Raw genomic sequence first — 23274 nt, 5'->3', positions numbered from 1 at the left:
AAATCAAGTACTCTCTCTTTTCATCCGCTTCATACTGCACAATAGCTAGAAAACACTGATAGGGAGTTTCATTTACTAGGTATCCCCTACTGCTCAGGTAAACTTTGAGCTATACTTACACAAGTTATCACAGAAAATGGTTGAGGTTGGAAGGGGCCTCTGGAGATCATCTAGTGCAACCCCCTTGCTCAAGCAGGGTCACCTAGAGCATGTTAGACAGGATTGTGTCCAGGTAGGTTTTGAATATCTCCAGAGAAGGAGACTCCACAACCTCTCTGGGTAACCTGTAACTTATATTCTTCTGCACAGGGGACTGCCAACTTAAAAACTAGCCAGCCGTTTTATAACAAAAGGGCTGGGGGAAACACCCACACATGAAGAAAACCTTCCTACTCAATCCCCTTCCTTAGCTGCCCCTGTGAAAGGGTATACAACAAAAAACAGGCAGTCAGCCTTGATGAGGCAGCTTCCACACTACAAAAAAACTGCTGTTGCATTCTCTAGCTCATACGCAATGAAACACTTTGTGTTTCACAGGGCTGTGATTTTTGCACAAATTGACACAAACCTTTAGAGAGGGTGATGTTTAAAAGGGAGTGGAAAGGAATTAAAGGTGTTTCAGGTGTAATTAATTTCATATCTGGACAAGTGTAGCACAATTTTATTCCTATGCAAATCTGTATGATAGAAGAAAGAACTGTTTATTGAGTTTATTTATGATACTTGCACAGTAACATCCACAGAAATGATTCAGCTCACCATTTTGGAGATGCGTGCAAGAGATGGGTTTTTATCAGCTAATGTCAGATGGAAAATACCCGTGGCTATGAACATCAGAGTATTAAGGCCAGGAGTTTTCTCTGCAGTGCTATCAAACAGAAGTGGGTTTACTGGGCTCTGTCACATCACAGATTTCCAGATCTCAAATCATCCTACCAGCTAAATCTATTAAGAAGCTCTATACAAGTCACTGAAGCAGAATGAAAGATGAAAGGTTCTTTGTATTACTCACTATGCATATGGTCACATTCATAACGTAATGTAATTCTTAACATATTCATTGTGATAGTGTGATTTTTATCATCTATCATACATTCATGCCAAAAGAGTTCAGTATTTGTTACTGTCAGTCAAAAAGCTGAGCACTCACAGCTGTGATGAATGTTATGTTTTGGTTTGTACACAGAACCTGAGGGGCATCCTGTGCTTGCAACGAGAGGAACCCTGCCACAGAAGGGCACTCAGGCTGGGATCCACCACCAAGGCTCAGGACAAGCTAGTCCTATGTGATTATGCAGGGACAGTCAGCGAGAAGCTAAACTTGGTTCTTGTCTGCTTTTTAAAACCTACTTAATGCAGCACTGATGCTCCTCTATGCTCAAAGTCTTCCCCACGTCACCAGAGAAGCGTTGGATTCTCCTCCCACTTCTGCCGTCTCTCTCAAGAAGGTGATAGATGGAGGGTTTGTCTTGGGTATGCTCAACACGTGGATTTAACATCGTATCTTCTCACACTTCAATGCACCATCTTTGTCACACTCAGGACAACACTCCATCCCCCAGCCCTGCTCAGCACCTGCCATCCATCTCCCCTATCCGTCCTATGCAAGCTCAATGCACTGATGCAGCAAAACAACCCCTCGCTCTCCCATTCTTCTCCCTCATGCTCCATCACCAATGTGCTCTCCGCAGTTTCCCCTCTTGACCACCTCCCACAGTCCTAGCCCGTGCAGCTGCCCGGCCCCATTAGACCACATTGTCCTGCCTTCCCCAATTTAAAGAGCCGAGCTCTATAAATTCCAAGACCTGCTTAATGCTCTCTCAAAAACTTCACTTTAGCAGGTTGGGGGGCCCACCAAGGCCACACTCAGGGCCAGCTCCTTGGAGGAGACAACACCTTGGGCCAAGATGCCCAGCCTCTGCCAAGGACCACCCCTGTCATGCTCCTACTTCTGCTCTGACAACTATCAGTCACCAAGCATACAGTAAAACACTTCCAAAGAAAACAGGGTGAACAAAAGCAACAGCTGGAGCACATCTGCCTCTGCTTGTTGCCTCTCAGAACCTACGTACCTGGTAGCAGGAGCCATCTTCCTTCTGCTTCAGCATACACACAGTGCTTTGGAGCTCTGCACTGGCCTCATTTGTGGTCTTCACAACATGAGCAGGAAATAAGCTCTAAACATGCTCCAGTGGGTTCACATCACAAAAGGTTAGTAGAAAGCTGTCCTTCAAATGGTATTTTGCTTTAAATAATTATGTCAGTAGGCAGTGTCCTAGTGAGACTTTGCTTACAAAACCAAAGCAAACAAAAGCCTTTACATGCTCACACGAGTTGCCAACTAGAAACAAGCCAGTGCGAGTTCATAATTCTTGTTTTTTTCTGCCAACAGAAAGCAAGGGAAGGAGAAAACAAAAAACCCAAACAAACAAGACCAACCACCCCTACACAACACACAGCCCTTCATCTGGGAACATCCTTAACGTGTCGAAGCGTGATGCCAGGGCCGATGCACCGCGTGTGCAAGCCAGTTCTCGGGGCACCCGGAGGTGCCCAACATCCAGGTGCCACCTAGTGGTTCGGCAGATCCTCCAGCGTGGGACAGAGGCACACGAGCCTCACCGCGCAGCGCCGGGCACGGCTTCACCTACTCGCTCGCCCCCCGCCCGTGAGGTAAACAGCTTAAAAGGAATTGGTAACCTGAACATGACTTTAAAAATTTAAATGTTAAAGTGCACAGTATGGTCAATGACACGTTCAGCAGCACAAGGCAACCCTTTGTCTAGCTGGCAAAAGTTACGCTCAAGAACAGCAGCAATTAACAGCCTTGAAAACTCCAGAGAAGATAAGAAGCTACAGATTGTCTAAATTTTCCATTTCATACCAGATCCAGATCCACTAATGTATGACTGAAACTTTAACCATTAAGTTTTCCTCTCCAGGAAAGAGGTGTGCATCTTTTCATCTGCTCTCCCTACACTAACAATGTTCCTTGACTACCACGCAGACATCAGGTAATTGTCATGGATGTGTGACAATGTGTTATTACTGCTGAGCAGTCTTCATCTCAGTGTAAAATTGTCACGTCATCAGAAGATAAATTAATCAGACAGACCTTCATAGAAGGGTTTAGTCTCCACAACTGCAGAGCACATCTTCAAGACAGCTGTTCAGAGGCCAAAGCAGGCATGTTTCAAGACAGTCCAACCTCAAGTCATGAAGTAGCACAAAACAAAGGCAGTAATAGCAGATAACGGACAGTAAGAACAGGATAAATATCTTACTTCGAAAGGTCTCACTACCAACATTGCCTTTTGAAAGTCAAAGAAAAGGTTTATAGGTAGTATTGTTGTTGGAAATTAGAAAGCCTTTTTGGAATGCAGACAAGGAGAAGGAAAAAGGTTACAAAAACTGTTAAGTACAGAAGGGCAACAGAACAGAACCATATTATCTGATCCCAAAAGCAGATGGAAACAAAAAGTCAGCACTTATGCTTTAAAGCATATCACACATTTCCTCATTATTTTAAAAAAAGAATTCTTAAAACTCCTCACTTCACCCAAGAATTAAGGTTTAGGACCTTCAGCTCCATCTGCCTGCTGTGACAGCTCTCCTTCCTCTCTTTGTTACTTGAAGGGTGATTTTTATTTCAAGGCTACAGGATAAGTCTTACCATGGCATGAAATGAAAAAAAAAAAATAAAAATTGATAAAAACAACAGAAGTTAAACATTTTTTCCATTGGAGAGTGGGGAAAAAGTCTGAATAGACTAGGATTTTATCTTGGATAGAAGACAACTTGGTTATCTCTTTATTTCAATATAATTAACATACTTTAACTTGTAGCAGAAATCCATAACATGAGTGATGAGGATGAAACATATATTACAGGACATATCAGAGAAGCTAACATTGTAACCATATATATATATACACATATATAAATAGCAATTTCTTAACTATATAACATGCATAATGCTACAACCGCTTAAGATTCCTGATGTTTTCAGTTAGACTGCACAGGAATAAATCAGAAAAAAATTGAAACCTTCTTAAGCAAAAAAGACTTGGCACAGAATGGATGACTCAAGATACTAATACTGTTGCTGGCATATGACAGCTATATTTTCTCTCTCATGATCATAACAGTGCATTTCAAATACACTGACCACTCTGGCAAGTCTTTCACTCCTACCTGCCACTTCTGAGCTTCACTGACAGAGTTTCCTGGCAGGTATATGTGCATGGAAATTTTTGCAAAGAGACCTTATTTCTCATCACTATATGGCGCTTGTTTATTACAAAAGTCATTACAGTGCTGATTGACAACTATCATGCAGTATTTCTATGTAACAGAAGGTCTTGAATTCTGACTAGTGCCCACCAAAAACATACTCACAATTTAAAAGAGGTGTATTCAAAAAAAAAAAAAAAAGTCATTTTGCAAAAAAGCTTTTAAAACATTAACATTTTAGAGCTATGTGAGATCCACTAGTATTCTCCACTTTAAAAAAATTACTTCAGTTGTGTATTATTAAAGTTGGCTTTTTTCTTCCCCCAATAGTTTCCAAGGAAATTGAGTCTGATATTACACACATGCCCAGTGACATCATCTGCATTGATTAAAATGTGAAAGATGTCTGATAGGGATTCTCATGATCTTTCAAAAATGCTCTAGGAGTACAGGTAAGAGTAGCAAAAAAGTCTAGAAGTATGTAAGGCTTAGAACGTTTTACTGTACTTAATAAGCTATTAATTTATTACTTCCTATGAAGGATGTTATGGAACAATACCCCAGGAATTTTACTCAACCTATGGCAGCACCCTAAACACAAAGCACTAAAACCTGATACTCTCTCCTAAATAAAGTTTAAGGTGCAAAGCACTGAATACATCAGTTATAACAGCAAAAAGCTGTTTGCTCCTAATAAACCAAACGTTGAACAGTACACAAAATACATACACCAATACCAAGCTCTTGTATCAAGCTTACATATACATACAATCGTCACATGTAAAAATAATTGTCTGAAGATTGTGAAATGATACAGAAGAGTAGCCATTACCTCTTGGTTATCTTTGTTCTGGTTTGCCCAGAATATCTTGTGATAAAGTGTCTCCATTGAGTTGCTGGAATCCGATCTGTCAAAACAATGTCGATCCAGCACTTCTAAGGTATGTAAAACTCGGCTGATGGTCACTCCTAGATATAAGAGTTAAAGGAAAAAAAGGTTATGCGGGAGGACAACATAGGATTTCAGGCACTACTGGCTGCAGTGAGTATCAGCAGCGGGACAGCAGTGGAGCACATATGGGTCAGCAGAAGCACAAATGGTATTTGGAGAGATGGACATCTTCGCTTAGCGACTACAGTGGAAGGCTCAGCTCAGCTGCTGGTAAATTTAGTTGTAATCATTTTCGATGCTACCATCCTCTAGTAGAGGAATGAGCTGACACACAGGATCAGTAACGGTTTAAATCACAACAGTCAATTCTGCCACAGAAKGCAAGTCTGACCACAATACCAAATTAAAATTCAGTTGCCCTGCAAAATATCTGTGAGGATGATCAGCAGTAACTTCAGGCTGAGAGATTTCCCCATTCCTCRCCACTCTGAGAATGGCTTTACAACAGCAAAGGTCTCCAGGCACAGAATGATCAGAAGCAGCCAGCAGTGTAAAAGCCCATACAAGCCTTTACTTGACRTTTATTTCATTGTTAGGTGGCTGCTCATACTTCCCATAGTGTGACTTCTAGAGACTTTTTGTTATGGAGAAGAAAGCCCAGCTACAAATGCTACAAAGTGACTCTGTTTTCTAATTTTGTATGTTTTAATGAGCACATTTTCAGCAAGAATCTCTGCCTCATCCAACCCTACTTAAGCTCCAAACAAGCTATTTCATGCACAGTCCTCAGCTGGATAGCCAGCTGGGTCCAAGAGCTGGAAGTATCCAAGCCCTAACCTGAATCCTTAGTCTCTACCCAATGCTCCCATGTTACTGTTCAATCACCAGTCCAAAAACAGGGGGCGAACGCTGACTGGCATTTACACTGCATCCGTCATAGCTCTTACTAGCATTAGTCACAGTGCAACAGGATTATACTCAAAGAAAAAGAACAGATTTAAACCATACRACAGCCAACATGTTTCATATTTGACTTGCCTTACCTGCAGTTGATTCTTGGCACTTGTCGAAAGACCACCGCACCTCCACAGCACGACCTCTATGTTTTATCTGCTGTTCCACTTCATAAATTTTTGCCCGAACCTGCAAAAATAATTGTTGCTAATTAGCTTGTGGTGGGAAGTCACAATTCACATTTCAAGCTTATGTCAGATTACTCAGCAGGAGCAAGATACCCCACAGTGTTTTACAATATTTCCTATACTTGTAARCAGCAAACTAAAGTATGTTCTGTTCAAATACTTTTATCTGTTAAATATCATCTAAGTAAAATAAAACATCTTTTCCTTCTTATCCGACATCCAGTTCAGCAAAAGTTAATTCTTACTGTGTCTGAAAAGTCACATTTCACAGTACAAAAAGCCACTTATTTGCCATTTTTAAAATCTTAAGGTAACTTCAGTTTAATAACTGAAAACATCTGAATAACAAATTAAATTCCTGATATTTTCATAAAAACAGTGCATGGATGAAGAACAAACTAAGCTTACCAAAACCTAGCATGTTACTAGTCTAAAACTATAAACCATCTGAAGTTAACTGTAGTCCTAATGACCACAAAATCACTTTCTGGAATAGAATAGATCTCTGCAATTTGACAATGAAAAAAGCTTACCTGCTGATTAAATGCTGAATTTCCACCTGGCATAGGTAAACTAGATGGAGCAACTTGAAGTAAATCCAGAGGTGAGCCTGGATTAATGTTCTTATTCTCATTCGTGGAATAATTCCACACCAAGGCACTTGGGCAACAAAGGGTTACAGTCTGCAAGCAACAGCATAAAACACTTAGAAGAAATCCCTTTTGATAAACACATCTGACAGATAAGACCAACAATAAGAGAGTTCAGGAGACTTTAATTACTTTAACTACTACAGTGAAAGAAACAGAAGGTAGGCCTGTGCATAATTACTTTAAAACATCCATTTGTGGAAATTCAGGTAATACATAATGTTCCTTCTTCATTATTAAATTAAGAATTGTATTTAAATATATGTTCAATTCACCTTTGTATTGCTTTGACAGTGCTGTCAAAGAACACCAAAGGTTAATTTTAATCAGATTCAGTGTGAAAYGAGAATGTGCTTTAGAAAATAAATAACTTGAGTACTCAGCTCACAAAGAGAAGCAACATATAAAAAATTAAAACTTAATATTTTAATTAAAATAAACTCTTCTTTCAAGATTTTAAAGCACAAGAGCCATTGAAATGCATCAGAACCTTGTCACTTCTTTTGAAGTATATCTTAAGACTCTGCACTGACAGGCTACAAAACAGTTATTCCACAATGGCTTACCAATGGATACCTACTACCCTGTAGCATCTAGAACCGTCCAGATCAAAAGGAGGCGGCTTTGTATTTGGGGTCAGATCTTAAATCCCATCTAAAATGACAGTAGCAGACTCATCTTATCTATGCTTATTTTGAGCCTCCTGGATTATTTATTGGGAAGTTCTCCAAATCCAGGTCTGGATTCCAAAGCAGTAGCTTATCAAAAGCACAACCTACAGAGATTCTCCTTTGAAAAGCCAGAGAGCTTGTCTAAATCAGGGCTGTCTCTAGACCAAGAAAAGAAAAAACAACAAAAACCAAAATCATCATGCACCCACCCACCCCAGATAGTACAGGTACAGCAGAAAAAGCAGCTGCTGTGCTGTTAATACAGAAAAAGCTGTAAAGCCACCAGAGAACGTACGAGCATACGCCCAGCAGCCCACTACGGAGACAAATGCTGATGTTCCTACGACAGATCGTTGCTCGAGAAGAAAAGAAGTTACAGCATGCTCAGAGCAAGACAGGATCTGACTTCCTGCAGCCATGCACCCTCCACTGGTGGAGAGATGCTGATTTTCTCCACTTACTGTCTTCAGTTAGCGCCAATGAGTTTCTTGTGCACACTTTGAACACACTGGCCCGCCTCTGGGCTCTAAACTCCTCTCTTTGCTACCGCTGTGAGAAAGTGATAACCCCATGAGATGGAGCTGCACATCACCAGCATGCTTGGTACCATAACCAGGACATCTCCGCAGAACCCCTGGAGATACACGACTGAACGGACACAATAGCAGCAGGGCTTGATTGAGGCAGGCAGCCTCCCCAAGTCAGCACTCAAAAGGGCAAACAGCAGCAGCTCGTTACACAATCCTCTTTTAGAAAATTAATTATTCTCTTGACAATCCTGCTATTGCCAAGCAGTTTCTTCTAGCGCAGTTTTAAAAACTGTGAAAGTCGACAAGGCAATATATACTACTTCCTGCTCTCCCAGAACCAAAACCAAGCATCTGCGATGGTACCAAGAGTGTGTGGCAAGCTGGAAGGAGGAAGGACATCCTCAGGGCTGGTAGGAGTCAGTCCAGTGCTGTCTTCTGCTCAACTGCACTCAAAGACAGCCAGGGTCTGGCAGAAAAGAGCAGGCTTACCAGTGGTGAGCAAACACTGCAGAGCATTACTGCAACCAGAAATACTGTCGTGAGCAAGGGTTTGATCCTTCTGACCAGCAGAGTCATTCTCCCCTATAGAAGTAGTACAGACAGGTATGCAGACAGCACAAGCTTCTCAGTGAGGTTGCAACATCGCATCTCAGCTGATGTGGAGAATCCACCTTCACGCTCTTTCCAGACCCATGAGTAGCACATTACGCCAAACCCAGAAAACACTTCATTTTCAGATACATTGAATGGTTATAGCCTTGCCAAGGATAAACAAAATATTGGCCTACCTGCAGCATACAACTAAGTCCATAAACCAGCGGACGATGCTGTGGGCAGGAGAGGAAATCTGAACAGGCTAGCTGTACCGGGCTCACCACAGGACCAGGTGCAGTCGGACTCGGGGCTGCTAAAGGAGGGTTATTTGGTCCAATAATTATATGAGGAGAATGTGCAGCTACAAGGTTAGGACCATCACCTAGCAATAAAGATAGACGCCTGGCACAAAAATAAGCAAGGCGACGGGATAGATAAGCTGACTGAACAAATTCTTCCGAGTACTGAAATTANAAAAAAAAAAAAAAAAAAAGGGAAAGAAAGTTAGTTTAGTAGTCTTTTCCACATACTCATTTTCATTAATGATTTAATATTGGACATGCATAAACTAGAATGGATCACCTAATCCAAGCTCTCAGAAGCTGAAAAAAGAGCAACTCAAATGCAAGTTTATACATCTGTCTCAACACTTTCATCTGTCCTGCAAGATCAATTACAGAAAAAGAATCCTCCAACCAATTCAAAATAAGAAGGGTTATAAAGCAGGAATTGTCTTTACATATTCTAAACATGCACCACGCATATTTCCCTAGATGTCATGTGTTAAAATATTTATGTATAAACAGATTTTGTCACCACAAATATTAGAATCATTCAAAAATTAAGATATACAAATCAGACTTGTATTGATTTTGTAAGTCACACAGCTTCAACACATGCTTTGTACCTGCAGCATTAGCGGCAACAACAGCTTAAGAAGATCGTCATCAATAGGTCTGATTTTTTCCAAAACATCCAGTATCCATGTCAAATATTCGTGCCTTTCAAGCATTCCTTCCTTAAAGGATTTAAGATAACGTATTAACGGGAAGCACTGAATGGGTGTGCTCAAGCTCTGGTGATGTAGCTCAGTGAGCATCAGGACTTCTGCTCCCACTAAGCCACAACTTGTCCTCAGCTGATGGCCTGTGATGCCGGGAACCCCAAGATACGTCGGCTCCTCTGCCTGCCCAGGTTGTGGCACTGGACTGCAAAGGTGGCCAGGAGTCAGAACTGAACAGCCCATCACTACTTCAACATCTATGGCTCAATGCGCCATAGTGACCTCATCTTGACCCACAGTAATTAAGATCACCTTTAAAAGATGGGATCATCTGGAAAAGCCAGAAGAACCGAATACATTACTGCAATTGCAATCAAACACATTAAGCAAATCAAAGCTTTTTCAGCTAGCAAGTCTTTAACATGAATTAGCAATTACAAATTGTGCAAGCCCTATGACAAATGTTACCAGTAAGTTCTAAAATTTAAGATTTTAAAATTGAACTTTTCAAGTACAGTAACCTCAAAAAACCCATGCACTTCTTGAAGTATTACCTGAAACATATAAAATGACAATTTTTCATTATATTCCCACTGCTTCAGGGCTTGTTCCATCTCCTGAGGCGTCACTATAGAGTTGTTGCCATGGCCCGAAATCATATGATAAAACTCCGCAACCTTTGCCAGCTGCTCTCGAAGGTATCTGGTAATAATTTGTGTCCATTCTACAAAATAAGTTTAGGCTTATTTAAGAACACGTCATATGATAACAGATTTCTTTCACTGTCAGAATTAAAACAAATTTATTTTGCCTTTGTAGTCAAAGTATTTCTCCAAAACATTAACCAACAGTCTCAAAATGCAAAAATCTTTTGCAAATTAATGGGCTTTTTATGTGCCTCTCCTGTGTATCATTCTCAAAGCACTGTCAATTATGTAAGCAGTCTTCTAGCTTAGGGTTAACTCTCTCTGTGATGTAAAAAGTATGCCTTTAAGCGTACAAGCTACATCTTCAGGGAATCAGCTGTCTCGTTCATCAGGGCTCAGCATTCAGCCACAAACCAGCTTTGGAATAGATAAAATAAGTATACTTGCAACACCGCAATTACTGCCTTCTATCTGGAGCTTTATTTATTCCCTCTTCTCTCCCCCTCCAAATATACGGAAAATAAACCTCAGAATTTTGGACAAGTAATGGGATATAAAACCGTTCTTGCAAATGATAACACCTCCAGATTTTCACTCTGACAAGAATGCAAAGGTTCAGGAACAGTTTTTTAGGTCAGATTGACCAGCATAACACATAGGCTCACAGGAAAGAATGATCATCATCTATCACGCATTAGTCAAAAGTTGCTGTTCACCAAATATATGAACCTATCAAAAATAAATCAGGTTTTCTCTCTGCTTCAGCAGTGATTGTATATTTAGCTAAACTTGGAAAAATTAGTGAAAAGTAGTAAGTTCGCTTGCTCATCTTTGCATTTCAGAAAGTCAGGAATTCAAATCAATGCACATTATCACTAGAGGAACTACTAGCAGATAACTGCCTCCGCTCCGGCAGTTCCCTTGTTAAGTCCTCGCATGCTCTCCATGATGCAAGGCAGGCTGCTCATGGCCACCTGGAACCAGAGGTCCCTTCCAACCTCAACCATTCTGTGAACCAGTCCTTCACTCCTGCGGTCATGCTCATCCAGGAGACCATCTCTGCCCGTACACAGCAAAAAGCTGCTATCCCATGGTTACAAAGCACACTTAACTTCTCCTCTCTCTAAGTTCTGATGCAGTAGAAAAAGACACTTAACTCAAAAAAAGTTTTAAGGGTATCATAACTACATAAAGACATTCCTCTATCCTCACTTGTAAAACCTATGAACGATCCGCTTTCCACAGGAACAACAAGACCTGCTCTGATAAAAACAAAATGAACACACCATTAATCCATCTGGTGTGCCTCCAGAAAACAAAATGACTGGTTGGTACATGCATACTTTGGGACACACACACACACTCCCCTCAAACAGCATGTTTACTTCCAAATGCACAACATTCATGGCTTCTATGACTGTCCAGGATGATAGCAACAAAGGCAACTGAGAAACAAGACACCGCTGAGTTTCAGCTGCTGGCAGCAGCAGTTTTTGCAAGAGGTTAAGCCACTTTCCTCTAAAGACAAGGAAGCAATATGAAGAGAGAACATGACAGGCATCAGTATTCATTCTTTTACCCGCAAGAAAAATCAAGTGTAACATTTTGAACCATCACCAGTAAATATTTTCAAATTAAAAAAAGAACATGAGGATTTGTGTACAACTGTCAAGTCCTGTATGAACAAAGCTTTTATAGGATGCTGTTCTTGTGCAATACATTCAGCAACACTACTACAGAGCCAACCTTAGAAGAAAGCAGCAGGTTAGGGAATAAAGCAAAAGGAATCAAGCGTCACAGCTACTGAGGGTGTGGCAGGAATAAGCCAAGCAGCTACTCCTTTCAGCATCTTCCCTAGAAGGAGAAACTGCAGAAGCAAAACTTCTTGCCACATCCCCTAAAGCCACAAAAATACAAGGAATAAGAGCTGGGTTCAGAGCACAACCTCCCGGTTTTAGAGCACTGGAATCAAGCTGCCCAGAACAGGTAGCTTTCCCTGAGCTCAGTATCTGTTGATCAAATCATGACTCTGATTCCAACCCCTCAATTCCAGCTGAAGTGACCTAACCTTTCATGGATTATTCTCGAACTAAAATTGAGCACAAAGRAAGCCAATGCAGTAAACTCTGCAGAGCAGCACCGCTGAACCCAGCTGTAACCACCATTTATACTGCAGAGATACGAATGTGATAGGAGAGCTGCACACCCACACTGCAAGGCGAAGCCTCCTCTCGCCGCGCTCCGTGCCACACGTGTACTACTGGGACGAAAAGCAGCAGCCTGGAGCACGCGTTAGCCAGCTGGCTTCTCTACATGCTTTCCTCCAGGCAGCACACGTCAGAGGTAGCATGGGTCAAAATGCACTTAGGGGAGATGATTATCTAGACAAAACTTGGGGAAAGGAGGATGCAAGGAAGGCATCCTCCTAACCACATAGATGGAACAACCGAGGAGACTGAATTCCTCACAGAGATAAGCATCTGTCAGAGCTATGTTTAATCAGCATGCAGCATGTTTTAGAAGAGCACATTCTTTTATGAATACGTAATGCAACCACTTTGGCAAACTAAGTCTGCTCACTGTCAGAGCTACAGGCACTACCACTCTGAACCACAACTATTTCCATGTTTGCTACCCACTCCAGATTTAAGCTAGTTGATCATTCTCTCCTCCCACCGAATTTGCAACAGGTAGTGTTGTCAACATGTTCACAATATACGTGGAATGCTTTTCATTCCAAATCCCCTGAAATTTCTGCACAAAACTAAGGAGTTTAGTGTTTTCAGACAGCTGTTTAACTACACTACGTAAACATTTACTTCAAACATTCACTCATTTCTGCAGAAACAACCGCAAATCCACTACTTCACACCTTTTCCATGTCACACTATGAAAGAGTAATTTTCCCAAAGCAGTTACCAATATTGCTGTGACACTGAGTTAGAAACCATGAAAAATGAACAATTCCCGATGCATAGGGCACAGATCATAAACATTATTGAGTAATCTTCAGCAGTTCTCAGCTGTGCAGCAAACTGGCTTTAAAAAACTCCAAATAACCTTTGCAAAACTGGGAGTTTGGACAGACAGCATAACCTTCAGTACTACATTTGGCAGACTCAGAAACCTATGTGAGAGCACTCTGTGACAAAAATCACAAGCACCTCGTCCCCCACGTACTCTCACAGGCTTCATTCATTTTAGCCTGAAGCAGAGGTCAGCATTGAGCCTGTCAAAAGCAGACAGGAGCAGGGATATCCCCCTGCTTCTCTATCACATTATCACCTCTTACCTTCTCAGTAAACATAACCTCCTTTTATTTTAAGGAGTTATGACTCCTAGCCTGGGTGAACTAGATCTAGACCAGCTTATTGGGAAAGATAAGTTGCTGCAGAGAACAACTCTTGCAGTTTTAAGCAAGGAAAAGAGGAGAAAAAAGAGGGCCTGATTCAGCATCCTTTGGTACAAGGGATGTGCTAAGCCAAAGACAGACTGGGAATTTGAGAGAAAGAAAGAGCAAGCCATCCAGTCCTGCTAAACTGTTATAAAACTGCTCAACTGAGCCTAAGTTTTTCCTGGTCTGGGAAGGGGAGTAGGGACCTAGGCTAACATCCCACCAAAAGGGTACTTTTGGTGCTTATGGGCTTACCATGCTGAGCCCAACACGTGCAAGCCAAACATGTCCAGTCATCAAACTCAAGGTTAGAGCGTCTCAACATACTTCTCCAACACGTATTCGAGCATCTCAATGGATGTTCATCTGAACAGGTTCGCTGTATCACCAGTAAAATCACAGAGCACATAAAGGGTCATACCTTCACGTAATTTTGACAGAGTTCTGCAAAAGATGACATAGGATAACATAGCCTGATTGGCAACTGAATTGAATCTATTTCCCCATCCTGATGTCACTGTCCCAAAGCCTGTTCTTTAAAATAAGATGGAAAACCCAGGACTCCGTAAAATGCATAACATAGACTAAATTCTTACTTCATTTGTTTCACACAAACACACACATCTGCGTGCTTTACTCCCCACACCTACCCATTACTATAGYGCTACTGCAGCTGACGAGCTTCTCTTTCATTACTGCCTCCATACGAAGGCTTCCAAATGAGAATTATTAACTGGAAGGAGTGCCACTGCAGCTCATCCTATCGCTCTGAGGACATGTGGCTAACATGCAGTCTACTGACATCAGCAWTAAAAGGTGCAACGGTATTATAAAGTCAAAAGTTATCCAAATATTTAAACTAAACTTACACTGTCACAAAATCRTAAAAAAATATTATATCTGAAAAAGATTGACTCTCATCCTCACCATGACAACTCACACTGTGATAAAAAGATTTAATTCACTCTGTAAGCAAACCACCACTTGCTGCAAAACCTCTTAAGAACTTCAGTGAAACTAAAAGCTTTGTATCATTTTCCAAGTACCAAACAGATATAAAAAACGAAGAAAGTCTGCAAAAAATTTCCAAATGAATTCAGGTGACAGATATAAGTACCTCCATTTTCCTTGACAAAATGTCCAGCTACTAGCACATCAGTCCGGCTCTGAGAAGTCCTGCAGTTTCCTCAAGCTCCACCCAAACCCTCTGATGGGGAGCTAGTTCTGAGACTGGAGCTGAGGTGCAATTTGATGGTGTACACCTACCCTCTAGCTGTACCAAGAACTTGCTGTGTTCAGCAGAGTCAGATGAAATTAAGGCTCTCGAAGGAAATGTGGGCTGGCAGATATTCTGATAATTACTTTTAACTCAAATATTTATGATCTCTCAGAAGGCAGTCCTCCAAAGACATGATTTTCAGTCAAACAAGATATGAATGCAAATTCAAGACTCATCTCACACACTTCAGCCGTGCTGTCAGCTACAATGGGTTAACACAGAAGACTACTCTCTAGAGCAGGGTTACCACGGACGCTTCGCAGTGTCAAGTGTTTACCGAAAATTTACAATCTGATTTTTTTTCCCCTAGGAGACACTCAGAGAAAACAAATAATAATWGAGCTAAAGAAAACATGTTTATGCAGAAAACAAGACTTAGCAACATGATGTTAAAGAAGCTGTACTAGTGAGCAACAGCCAGAATAATAAATACATATCAGTTATACCAGCCATAAAGAAGTACCAACAGAGCCTCGCTGCATCAGCGCCCTGGCTGGCACAGCGTCCAGGCCTCCCAAGCTGCGATCCTGCAGCCCTCTTGCCTCCCGSCTCGTGCCCTCCCAGGCTGGCTGCCACGGCAGGGTTCCCAGTGCTGCTCCCACGCTGCTACCTCCTGCCCGGGCACCTGCACCTCCACACTGCTTTCTCAGGGGTTCAGGCAGGAGGCCACTGCCCCCGCTGAGACTCGCCTCTTCTTCTCCGGCCTCCTTCTACCCCTGCTTTTGTAGTTTTAGTTTTATAAATAAGACATAAACACAAGACTTTATGCGTAACAGTACAGACGATTGTCACTTAAATATCCAGCAAGTATTACTCAATCACAAGTCCATACAAAGCTTAACGATCAGTCAGTGCGCAACACCCAAGTCTGATTAAGCACACCCCAACCAACCAACAGCATCATAGCCAGGAACAGCAGGGAGTTCAGGGGGCTCCCAGTGAGAAGTGGACAGCGCTAGGAAAAACTACATTGGAAACCATCTTTATCATCTGCATGCATCACCACCTCTGCACTGGGAAGGACACTCACTGGGGACCTGTTGCTGCTCTGCTGGGTGGCCACAGGAGAGAAGTCCTTCTGTTTCCTTCCTCTCTCTTCTCCCTTTAGATTTACCTCAGGGAAAAAGCAAAGTTGATGTCTGCCATCAGCTACAAAGCCACAAATTAAGCTTTATGGGTGTGAGCCTGTCTCAGCATCTGTCGTGCCTCTGTAACACCAAAATACCATGGAGTCTATATATGCCACATTTGTAGCAGAAAAATACTGAATTACAAAAATGCAGTTGTTGTATTCTGTATCCTGCCTGCAAACCCAAATCTCTTATTACCACCTGTCTGGTGCACAGCTACAGAAAGCCGAGCACAAAATAGCTTTCATTCTCTTCAATTAAACAGTTACACTAAGCAAGTAGCCTAGACACAGAGTATTTTACTTCAGCAAAAATGAACATATCTTAAGAACAAAGGTAAGTGTGCCTGTAAGAGTTGCCTGTGCGCTAAATACAGTGGGAGAGCCACCATTCACCACATGGCTGTTCCCCTTTCTCCAAAGGCCATAACGATTCAATTGAGGATTCATGCAATTGAGTACTCAACCACACTAAAACATGCACAAGAGCCTGAAGTAAAGCTAGACAAGTAAACAGGCRACTCTTTCACATTACAGTTTTTAAAAATAATTTGAAAACTATAACCAAGGAACAAGCATAACACTTTTTCTAGAAAATGAAAAATAAACTTTTGGGGCCTTAGTTTGAAGCTCAAAGTGAAAATGAAGGTTGCAAGCCTACAAATAAAAAAAACAAAGCAAGTTTTGAAAGAAACAGACTGGTGTAGCAGGAACAAGCAGAAGTTTCTCAGAGTAGTACAGAGATGCTGCTAAACAGTGGTGAAATTGTCTAAGTACAGTTATCTTGAGGACAAACAAGGAAAAAATTAATTCCAGAAAACCAAAGAACTGTATACAGTGTAYGTAAATTTTGAGAATAAACTGCAAAATTTTGGTAACAGTTACAGTATCAATCCTTTAGAGTWCAGTCCTTTAGAAGTATTCATTGCTTGGCCTCCCAGGTTGGTACCAGAAAGTATCATTTAACACTAGTACTTAAAAAATACATTGCCATCTATGATCAAATAAATACACTTGAAATTCACATTTCACTTSAGGCTTTCCATATTAGCAGTTCAGATTCTGGGTAACTTTATCTTAGCATACTGTTTGCCACTCCTGCCAATCCCACAGARACTGGTGTTAGTGTCTAAGATAGCACAGCCAACTCCTCAGATAAGGCACCTGGAGATTTGGGGAGGAATCAGCTGGGAGGAGAACAAGCCAACACAGCAGAGCAATATTTATACTGCACAGCTCTTTGTACTCTTTGACATATGTTTCCAATAGAAACAGATTAGAAAGAGTTTTTATTCCCCTTCTCATTACAGAGATTCCTCACTGGACACTTCAAAACACCAAAGCCATGAATAAGTGCAGCAGACCCCTTCAGCTGTTACTGTGCATTTATGTTTCAGTTATTTACCGATATTTGGATCGGTAGCCTGGCGTTTCTTGATTTTAGCTTCAGAAATAGCAGCGTAGTAGGCACATGTCATCTTGATCAGCCATGCTGCTCGCAGCAGTGGCACCGAATATTTTGCTAAGTAAGTAAAAACATCTTCTTTTTTACTGAGAATAGGAACCTGAAACAAAAAAGGAAACAAGTTAGAGCACACAGTCCCAACAGCACCTGACACCTGTAAAGTTGCTTCGGCCTCCTTTGCTCAGTTCTTAACTGCCTGGGCAGTGGAAAACCTCTCCACCAGCCTAGGAAACCACTTCACTGACAACTTCCTATGTCTAAGCATATACAAACACAGACAGACTTGACAAAACAGAGATACTGCCCCATACTTCCCCCTGGTCACACAMGGGCCATCTTTCCCCAGCTCAGAGATGCCTACGGGCCACTAGCAAACCTCCTGATAGAGCCAAACACATCCAAGTGCAGAGAGCATCCTACAGCTGATCATCAAAACCTCTGGAAAATATATCGAGTTCTGGGTTAAGGGTTCAATGACAGATCCTGTGGGTTTCCTGGATGCCATGGGTTCACAAGGGTCTGTAATTCCTGAAGTACGCGGGCAGCCGCAGGCCAGCCAGCACTGCTGTGACTATTTCTCCACAGCATATTCTATGTCTCTAACAGCATGCCTGGAGACCAGGCGTGTGCCAGCGATAAAGAGAGCAGCGAACAAGGCATGGACAGGACCTCTTTTCTGTAACATTCCTCAGCGGTCAGCCCAGAGACTCCACGGTACTAGCTTTACACTGCTCTTAATATGCTTATGTACTGTCATCAGCAGTTCCAAAAGTCCACCTATTTTTAAAAAAGTATAAATAATTAAGGAAATCCCTCTAGTGCTTCTATTTATAAAATTAGCCTTTAAGAAAGTTGAGGGAAGCTTTAGTTGGTGACATACTAGCTACAGTAAAGATTCTGTTTAATCAGTGCTGCAGGTGGCTCCATTGGTGGCAAAATACTTCATGTTCTTCACCGACTACAGGGACACAGACCAAAACTGGTGAAATTTGTACCTTCTGTTATTTTGACCCAAGACCATTTGCAGTCACTAGTTTTGGAATAGAAGTTCTCTGTTTAAATTTAATTCATATGCAGAGTAACTCGCAGATCACTGGAAGATGAGCTGCTTGCATGGAAAGCTTCAGGAAGGAAAGGCATGAATTGCAGCAGCTTTGCTACTGTGTTCTACACTCGCCCTTGGATGAGTTTTAAAGACCACATGAACTTTTATCTTGTACTGCTCTTCTTAATTGATAACATGCAGTATCTCAAAAGACAGATCAAAATGGACTTTCTCAGTCATACAAAGATTGCCACAAAGCAATATGAGTTCATCGCCCTAACTAGAAACTTAAATCAGAAGATAAGTAGTAAGTGTTTAAAGACTATTAACAATAGATATCAAGGTCAGATTTAAATGTGAAGAGCAGGAAAAGGGGCTGGAGTTAACATGTTAGTTTTTTTAAGAACACATCAGCTTCCAACTATTTCCTACTCAGATAGGGGARTATCTGCTAAGCAGAACATTTGTTTGAGAAAGAGACCCTTGAAGCACACAGGCAAAGAATCTCACTGTCAGCAAGTTAAATGTGCCTAAGCTGTTTAAAAGGCCCTTGCAGAGGAACAACCTGCTGCACAGCAGCCACTGCCACCAGCRCCATCCGCCTCCAGCACAAGCAGGAGGGGAACAGTTGAGAGGGGATCGCAGCAGGTCTCGGCTATGCGGTGCTTCTCGCAGGAGGCAGCATTAGCTGCCTGGGCATCCCTCCTCAGCATCAGCAGGCTACYGCTCTCACAGGGCTTAGGCACTTGGGGTCAAGGGTGGAAAAGGCATTGCTTTGTTGGAGTTCTTTTGGTTTTGTTTTTTAAACCCAAACCAACTCTAAAAATCACTTACACATCACTAGCAGTATAAGCACACATGGTTAGGATCCAGGTTCAGGCTAAGTTTCTGAATCTAACCTTTTCTGAGGAAAGGCAGAATGCAGGGGCAAGAAACAGAAGCCATTAACTATATACAAATGAAATGTGGCTATTAAGGATGCACTTTTTACTGATGTTAGGGTTACAGGCAACTTATGAGACTTATGATTGGAGGTTCTGTGAAATAATATTTGCCATTAACTTCAAAGAGAATAGCGTTAATCTCTTAAAAGATTCTATCTGTATACCTGTCATACAGCTTATGACTTTCAAAAAGCTACTTTGAGTGCTAACATTTTATTTGTATATATGTACAAATACACACATATATATACACACACATATAAATATATTTTTATATTTATTTATATATATATATATATATATGCATGCTTTATATAAACATATATAAACAGATATAGCCTAATCTCTTGCCACTTAACTTGATACTTATGAATACTGCTCTATTCTTAGCCCAATTCAATACAAACCAAAATCTAAGAAAGGAGTGGTTTTGTACCTTTTTTGCTAAAATGGTCAGTGGTTTATTTCCAGCTAAATCTGTGAACCAGTTGTGAATTGCACTCTGAGATCGAGCAGTAACCAGCCAGTAGTTGTCTTTGGCATTTACTTGTGGCTTCTTCTTTCCTGTGTCCTGGAAAGTGTTAAGTTTTAGCTTTTCCGCTAATATGCTGCTAAAGTAAGCGCCAATCTGTTGGAAAAAGAAAACACATATGACAACTCAGTAAGCAATCATCTATTGTACATTAATCCCTAAAGGATTTCCATCTGAATAGATGCAGTCATCATTCTAGTCTATGCTATCAGTTTAATAAGATTAATTCCCTGCAGCCAGGAGATAGAAATTCCTGATGCTAAGCATCAGTGCAACATTACTGCATTAGCATTACAGAAGCTGCAGGTCAGCAAAACGAACCCAAAATGAAGACCAAGCCTCAGAGACAGTGGAGATGCAGCAGAAATGCATGTACTTAGAGATTTCACAAGTCCCCAGAGCCACATCACACCAGTGGACAAGTACTGCAGATTTAGGCCCCCATTCCRTAGACTCTAAGAGTGGCTCAGAACATTTCTCTTTCAACTTTTCATCTTATCATCAAGTGTGTATAYATATGCTTTTCACTTTTATTTAGACCCAAACTATACTGTCACAAGAACTGCGTTCATTGCCTTTCCATCAACAGTTACAGTKGGCAAAACTTTGAAGTTCTGGATAAGCAAATAAGTGTTTTGATTCCACTGAAAGGACTTCTGCTACTACTTCATATCTCCAGAAAAATGTTGTAAGACTTGCTTCCCCAGCACTTTCAACCCCAAAACAGCARAAGGGAACCTAATACAAGTTTTATTTATTGTGCAAGTTTATTTATATAATCAAAATTACTAAAGTAGAAATTAATTTTTAGGCCTGTCAGTAAGAATAAGGTGGTTGATTTTCTAATAAAAATATTCATAGTTGGCTAATTTTAAAATTTATCAAAGGTTAAGAGATACTGAACTCACTTTGATAATTCTACTCTTAAATCTTTGAAATAGCTACAAGCACTTCCTTGTCATTATTTTCTAATTTGTCATTTTTAAATAGTTATGYTCTTTTTCACTGTACAATAATAGTCAAAACAAGATAATTAAAACATAAGCAAGAAAGTGTCTGCAKGTGGCTGTTCTAGAAAGCAAAATCAGAAGAATGCAACAGAAATGGTTACTATTGTCGAAACGTTAGAGCCTTATCATTTACTTGTACATCTCATTCTCATTTCAGATGTATGTTTTCCTAAAATAAAAAACACACTGTAAAAATAAATTCATGTTTTTCTAGTAAGTCATAAAATGTTTTACATTCAAAAAGCCAAAAAACAGAAACTATTATTTCTTAAAAAGCTTTGATAAACTTCCTTCTCTCTCAAAACTATTTCTTCCTGTTTTCCCAAAAGAAAAAACAACAGTAGAGGAATCTAGGAAGATTTTTTTTTTTTCCCCTCCCTAAACAGCTGTAGTTTTCAGTCTGGAGAATGGTAAGAAATATTTTAGTGACTTTCATCATCTTTTGTATCTTACATATCTTTGAATTTCCCCCCCCCCAAAAAAAAAAACAAAACAAAACAAAAACACATACAGAAAAACCAACTTTCCCTTAAAAAATCCAATAATACATTTCCAGTAGAACTAGACCAAACAGTAATTGGTTTCTCCTGGTAGAAAACAACCTGATGAAACAGACACAAGATCAAAGTAAATTAAAGATCCATAAACACCAGGGACTTTCAGGAAAAGAGTCATTGCTACCTTTGCAAGGGAAGCAAATAAAAGAAAAGGAGCAAAAGTCAGTCTCTTCCACAAGTGTGTTTCTCTGAAGCCAGATGACACCAGCCAGCAGAGATGGCTCAATGTTATTTTATTAGTTCTAGAATTAGTGTTAATACAAAGACTCACAACTAGAAAGCAAAGCAGCCAACAACAAAGTACAACCATMACCAGCTCACCACAAGTTGTCTTCACGGAGAAAAAACTGATGCTGATTTAAATGAGTACGCTCAGACTGACAAGTCCTGTCTTACCTTTGAGGCATTAATGACAATATTTCTAGCAGATCCATGCTCATCTCCAGAGAAAGCAGGTTGATTACTGAAGCCTTGCTTTACATTCACCGCAGTAAGTTCATCCTGCAAAGAGTATTTTAAGTGCAAAAAAAATGAAATGACAATTTAAGACGTCACATCATTCTAAGAAACACGTTTCTATTAAAAAATAYATATCTATTTGCTAGTATAGCACACCCTGCACGCTGAAACACTCTGTGCGTTCACGGGATTTCAGCTAAGGGCAACGAAATGCCTCTCCTGCTCTCCATCGCTAAGGCTGCTCCTCCACCACAGACTCAAAGGCCACAGCCCAACAAGGAGGCCAGGGGCAGGCAGCCAGGTCTGAGGACCAAGACTGGTCCACGATCCGAGGGAACTCCTGCCCTGGTGGTGCCTCGTGCCCGCCCCGACCTTCCTGCTCCTCTCCAGGGCTCCCCAACACATTGTCTCCCCAAGGGGCAGCACACAGGCAAGCCTGCCCAGGGCAGGGACCACATTTCTGGGTGAACATGTTCATGTACGTTCTTTTCCCAAAGCATACACGTCACAGGGAAAAGGTTGCCCTTGCTTTCGGCAYCCATCACTAACACTGGCACATGACCACATTTAAAGGTCTCATCACCCGTGGAATAGCAGAGGTACTTTTGAAAGTGAATGGCGTTGTCAGAAATAACATCTGCCTGTATTTTTGCTCTTCACTAGCATACTTTTCACTTTGTTCACAAGGATCTAACTTTTCCAGCCATTTTTGGACATATGGCCTGAGCTCACTGCAACAAGCTGCCCCACTCCGTGGCAGATGGCCATCGAACCCCCATATGGCGGAGGGGACACCACCAGCCGACGCAGGGAGGAGATGTAATTCCAGGTACGGCAGCACAGCCAGGCTCACAAGCACATCGCCTCTGCAGGAGGAGGGGTATCGCACGGAATCCACTTACCTGTGGAATGGCACTGAGAGAGAGGCGATCTATAACCGAGCCCGCGAGCTCTGCAATKCCACCACTTTGTAGCACCGCGGTATGGGTGCCTGCCCACCGCCGGGAACCAGGGGCACCCTTTCCACATCACACACCCACAAGCACACAGCACGTTAGCAACAAGTATCCTCTAGATTCTTTCTGCAAAACACATTCC

The 23274-nt window shown here is 41.3% G+C and overlaps 1 protein-coding gene across 1 annotated transcript in view; it reads right to left on the bottom strand.

Annotated features, from left to right (window-relative positions):
* MED12L (mediator complex subunit 12L) overlaps positions 1 to 22944 on the bottom strand; it is a 148336-nt gene extending 125392 nt beyond the window's left edge. The window contains exons 1-10 of the mRNA XM_085302872.1: positions 22909 to 22944; positions 22114 to 22218; positions 20055 to 20246; positions 17570 to 17729; positions 10270 to 10439; positions 9620 to 9730; positions 8907 to 9176; positions 6801 to 6950; positions 6169 to 6268; positions 5066 to 5202 (exon numbers count right to left, since the gene is read on the bottom strand). Of these exons, the coding sequence (XP_085158998.1) occupies positions 5066 to 5202; positions 6169 to 6268; positions 6801 to 6950; positions 8907 to 9176; positions 9620 to 9730; positions 10270 to 10439; positions 17570 to 17729; positions 20055 to 20246; positions 22114 to 22218; positions 22909 to 22944 (1431 nt within the window). The remainder of the gene's footprint in view (positions 1 to 5065; positions 5203 to 6168; positions 6269 to 6800; positions 6951 to 8906; positions 9177 to 9619; positions 9731 to 10269; positions 10440 to 17569; positions 17730 to 20054; positions 20247 to 22113; positions 22219 to 22908) is intronic.
* Between the last annotated feature and the right edge of the window lie 330 nt (positions 22945 to 23274).

The sequence above is a fragment of the Rhea americana genome, unplaced genomic scaffold (genome assembly GCF_003343005.1).
Source record: "Rhea americana isolate MKP2758 unplaced genomic scaffold, rheAme1 scaffold_193, whole genome shotgun sequence".
Taxonomy (NCBI): Eukaryota; Metazoa; Chordata; class Aves; order Rheiformes; family Rheidae; genus Rhea; species Rhea americana.
Note: the sequence above shows the minus strand (reverse complement) of the source record. Positions and strands in the feature narration are given on the sequence as shown.